General features: G+C 33.2%; 1 protein-coding gene across 1 annotated transcript; it reads left to right on the top strand.

Annotated features, from left to right (window-relative positions):
• Positions 1-3,651: 3,651 nt before the first annotated feature.
• LOC131621529 (polygalacturonase inhibitor-like) lies at positions 3,652-4,840 on the top strand. Its single transcript, XM_058892572.1, has one exon. It carries the CDS (start codon positions 3,705-3,707, stop codon positions 4,725-4,727), a length of 1,023 nt encoding a protein of 340 aa, XP_058748555.1. The 5' UTR covers positions 3,652-3,704; the 3' UTR covers positions 4,728-4,840.
• The last annotated feature ends 278 nt before the right edge of the window (positions 4,841-5,118 follow it).

The following is a 5,118-nucleotide window of genomic DNA, read 5'->3' as shown; positions in this document are numbered from 1 at the left end:
ATTTTGTGGTTTGTTTTTCAGGATATAGACTGGAGTCTTGACTTCTCTCTTTGATGTCTCTCTCTTTACAACTTCTATTATAATAATCACACCATTAGGTAATATTTGGACACGTCTTATAAAATTTGATAACCAAAGTGACATGACTTATACAATTTTTGGTCAGTGGGGTGATATGTCGTTTGATTGAAGGCTCAACTATTAAACTTGATGTGACCAAACTAGCAAATAAAAGATTGTTATGTGAAGTCAAGACTCCAAAGAAGATGATTTTGATGAAGATAATCAATTTCGCGAAGACAATGATCAATGCTAAAGAGTGGAAGATGATACTTCAATGGCTCAATGATGGATGATTGAATAGGATACTGAGGAGCTCCTTTATGATATGAAACATGGACTTCAGGTTAATTTGACGTATTTTAATTTTGAATACATGGCCACCCATACGGAGAAAACTGTCGAGCTTCCCTATGCATTCTTTTTGTCCAAGATATTTTCTTATTATGATGTTAATTTCACCAATGAAGACCCGATTGCAATGGGTGATTATGTTATTTCTGTAAAGGTGTGTAACAATAAGACGGGCGTTGACTATAACCATGCAACATAGACCATCAAATACTTGATGAAGTTGTGAATGAACAAGCTCATCCTCCTCCTCTACCGGTTCAATAACCTCTCGATCAATTCGGACCAAACAATCAACAACTTTTTGACTATATGACTTATATGAACACTTCCATGAACAACTGTTTTTCCTATCTCTACTTACACATGAACTTTCCGTCCTACCAACTTGTTGCCATATAAATAAAAAGTGTTTTTTTTTCTAATTAAAATTCACCTATTTCAAAATTTCTTTTCTAAGTATTTCACAACTTCTGTCAACTTTTCTTTTTTAAGAATTGTGCATTATCTTTCATATTAAAGTAATGTAATAGTTCTTGAGCATTCAAAGTTATATATCTTGATCTACCATATTTTGTAAAGGAATAAATTCTACTGATAGGATTTATACTATCCTATTGCACCAAAACTTATCATTATTAAAAGTCTAGAAAGAGAAAGTGATTTTCTTTCTTTGTGTTGTAAAATGACAAAGTGGTTTACCTTAGTGATTAAGTTAGAAGCTTGTGTAAAGAAGATGGGGTTGGGCTTCTACAAAATTCTAACTATATTAAAATCTCTTACCGTGTGTAAAGAATATAGGGTTGGGCTTCTACAAAATTCTAACTATATTAAAATCTCTTTCAGTGTGTAAGGAAACTAGACACATTCTCAAAGTGTGGGTGAAACTAGTATAATTTCATGTGTTCTTTATTTTATGCAATTTAATGCTTTCATCACCTAACCATAAACCAGAAAATAAAGAAACACTTAATTCTAAAAACCATAAAATTTTAATGTAACTAATTCACTCCTTCTTAAGTACACTTTTACTTCCAGGCTCACTTTAAGATTACTTCTCTTTTACAAATGCGTACAACTTTTATCGCACCTATAACAACTAGTTATCACTAGCTTTCTTTTTTAAAAATTGAACAATATTTATGCAGTAGTTATAAACCTTTTATGATTTTTGGTTTTTAAAATTTTGTTGATCATGTATTATTGTTATGGTGGTCTCTGTTATGCGGTTACTTAAGAATGTATTAATTGTTACTCTCTCATGGAATTGTTATGATGTCTTTGTTTAATGCTGAATGAATGAATGAGTGGTGTTTGTTCTATTGTTAACTTATACATATATGCTAAAATTGTCTATTAGTGCATGTAATGTTTGTTTTATTATAAATGTAAAAATTCGTACCAAATCAGCCAAAATGAAACAGATAAAATTGAGGTTTTCTCAAAGGTATGGAAGCATTACGACTATAATGTTTATTACAGACATATAATGTTCCATGTTACGAACAAATCATGAGAGACCTTTTTATATTAAACTTACTTAGTAGATGTGCTTGAAAATGAAATGGTATGTTTTTAAATCTTGCTTATTCCTTTTAAATTTTTTCATTTATTTTTAAGTATTCACCTTTTCTATTATGATACGTAAGGAGATCTAATGGAGGATACTTGGATATCATGATTGTAATGGAGTTTGGTGTTATTGCGAACGAGTTTTCTAGTAGTATGAGATGCTTTCTTGCCGTCTTCAGAGAAAGTGTTATGTTTTTAAGGTCTAGTATAAAATTGAAGTGTTTCTCGGTTGTCTCATGTGATGGATAACTTAGTTTTGATCTAGGTGATATGCACTTTGTAATACACATTGTTATTTTGTTATTTGAGTTCTTTTGTTATTTGGTGTTGAGATGGTGTTGTAACTTGTACTCATTACCATTATTATTTGTTATTTGGTAATGTATGAATGATTAAACACAACATTATGTTGTCCTTATACCTGTATGTATAGCTCTATAAAAATCTTGTAAGAAATCGAATCAATCGAAACAACCAAAACCATATTGTTTTTGGTTTAGTTTGGATTAGTTTTATTTCTAAAAACGAACTAAACTGAACCACATACTTTTTCTCTTGCAGTTCAGATGACTTTTTGCATAAAACCATTCAAACCGCACCGCATAGTGGTGCAGACGACTAACTTTCTATCTCACGAGTCACTATCTCAAGATAGCTCTATTTTATTTTAATCAACAATTTTTTTCATTTAAGAGAAAACTTCTTTATTTTCCAATGTTAATTTTTTTATTTCTCTATTTATCACGAGTTCCTTTTTTATTGTTTATTTTTAATTATTTAATATAATTGAATTTATATTATTATTGTCGATTTTATAATTAACTAACTTATTTTATATATATATATATATATATATATATATATATATATATATATATATATATAATCAAAATAAAATTTTATTGATAGATCCATAAACAATACAAAGCAAGTGATCCAACAGAGCCAAACTCCAACTCAGAAACCAGAAAAACAAGAGAAGGACCTAAGGCATAAGACTTCTACTAATGGGAATCCGTAATTTCGACTTAGCCCAACAACGATAAACCGTAGCATCTATAATTCTAGAAACTACTATATATTCACAAGGTTTCTCACCAAAGCACGCTTGTTCTTATACCACCAACATTCATACACAGTCTCCGCAAACGCACATTGGAAAATCCTGGATTTCCACACCTTTTCCCTACACTGACTAATTGTATATCAAATAAATTTATCCCTCCAAACACAATGATATCTTATTAATTATAAGAATATTGTTTCAAAGTGTGGTAATATGAGATTTTTTTTCCATTTGATGCTCTAATATCTCTTGAATCAGCTCTAAACATAATCATTCCATATTTTTCTTTATTTCATCCAACGAAACCAATACGTAAAATTGAATCCAATCCCATGAAACGTTATGATTGGCTATCTTTGGGTGTTTGTAACTTTTCTTCTACATACTCCTTAAACAAATCTTTATCCTTCAACAAATAATCTATTTTAATCATTGTAATAGCATAAAATTACAAAGATTTGGATCCATGCTCCAATCCCATGAAAGCAACTAATCATCAACAAGTCACGTGTTTCGCGTGGAAGTCGATTTTCTCCGAATTTTTTATCCAGTAAAATTTCAACCACACGATAAAAGCTTAAACGTTCTATAAGTATCAGCACCCTCCCACTTAGAACTTACCATTCAACCTTCTAAATTTCCAAACCCACCCAAAATGAGAAACATGTTTAGTGGAGCTGCAATAGCTCTAACCTTCCTCTCCCTCATGTTACTCACCCCAGTTACATTCTCTGAGAAATGCAACCCACAAGACAAGAAAGTTCTCCTCAGAATCAAACAAGAACTCAACAACCCTTACCTTCTAGCCTCATGGAACCCAAAAACAGATTGTTGTCACTGGTACTGTGTCAAGTGCGACATCAAAACTCACCGTATCACCACCCTAATCATGCAATCCTCCGTACCAGACACAAATTTCTCCGGTCACATCCCTCCTTCCGTCGGTGACCTCCCTTATCTCGAGAACCTCGAATTCCACAAACTTCCCAGACTCACCGGCCCAATCCAACCCACCATAGCCAAGCTCAAAAACCTCAAATATCTTTTCATCGAATACACCAATGTCTCAGGCTCAATACCCTCTTTCTTGTCCAAACTCAAAAACCTCCAGCTTCTTCATCTTTCCACCAACAACCTCACCGGCTCCATCCCCAGTTCACTCTCCCAGTTACCTAACCTCGAGTCCTTACACTTAGACAGAAACAAGCTCACAGGCTCAATTCCAGAATCATTCGGTTCATTCAAAAAGCCCGGGCCAAATCTCGTCCTTTCTCACAACCAGCTTTCTGGACCCATTCCAGCTTCATTAGGCCAGATAGATCCAGGGAGAATAGACTTATCCAGAAACAAGCTTGAAGGTGATGCTTCTGTGCTCTTCGGGAGCAAGAAAAGGACATATTTCATTGATGTTTCAAGGAACTTGTTGTCGTTTGATTTGTCAAAGGTTGATTTTCCGAAAAAGAGTTTGAATAGGTTGGATCTGAATCATAACAAGATATATGGGAAGATTCCAGTGGCACTGACGAAAGTGGTAGATTTGCAGTACTTTAATGTGAGTTATAATAGGTTGTCTGGTGAGATACCGCGAGGTGGTGAATTGCAGAAGAGGTTTGATGTTTATGCTTATTTTCACAACAAGGGTTTGTGTGGGTCACCACTTCCACCATGCAAAAAGTGATAAAGGAGATAGCTTAGCTAAGTTCTAAGTGAATTTCTTGTATGCTTTAATAAAAAACTGTTATTTAGGTCCCATTTGAATATGGTCAATGTTAATTTGCTAAGTTGAGCTGATGTTGAAGTTTCGTCTTTTCGATGCTTGTATTTTCATTTAGGTAAGGGCTTAGTTACCCCGTCTTAAAAAAGTTTGGGGTAAAATTTCCTAACTAATATGGTACTATCAATTAGAGTATGAAATTGTGTATCATTATGATATCATTAAGGAGATACATTCCATATATATACCCCTTCACCTATCTATTCACCATCTGTTTATTATTTTTTTGGAATTTTGGTACAATGTCTATATCTTCTGATTACTGGACGGTTAATTCACACTATCGCTCCTGCTT

Source organism: Vicia villosa, unplaced genomic scaffold, assembly GCF_029867415.1.
Source record: "Vicia villosa cultivar HV-30 ecotype Madison, WI unplaced genomic scaffold, Vvil1.0 ctg.000009F_1_1_3, whole genome shotgun sequence".
Taxonomy (NCBI): Eukaryota; Viridiplantae; Streptophyta; class Magnoliopsida; order Fabales; family Fabaceae; genus Vicia; species Vicia villosa.
Note: the sequence above shows the minus strand (reverse complement) of the source record. Positions and strands in the feature narration are given on the sequence as shown.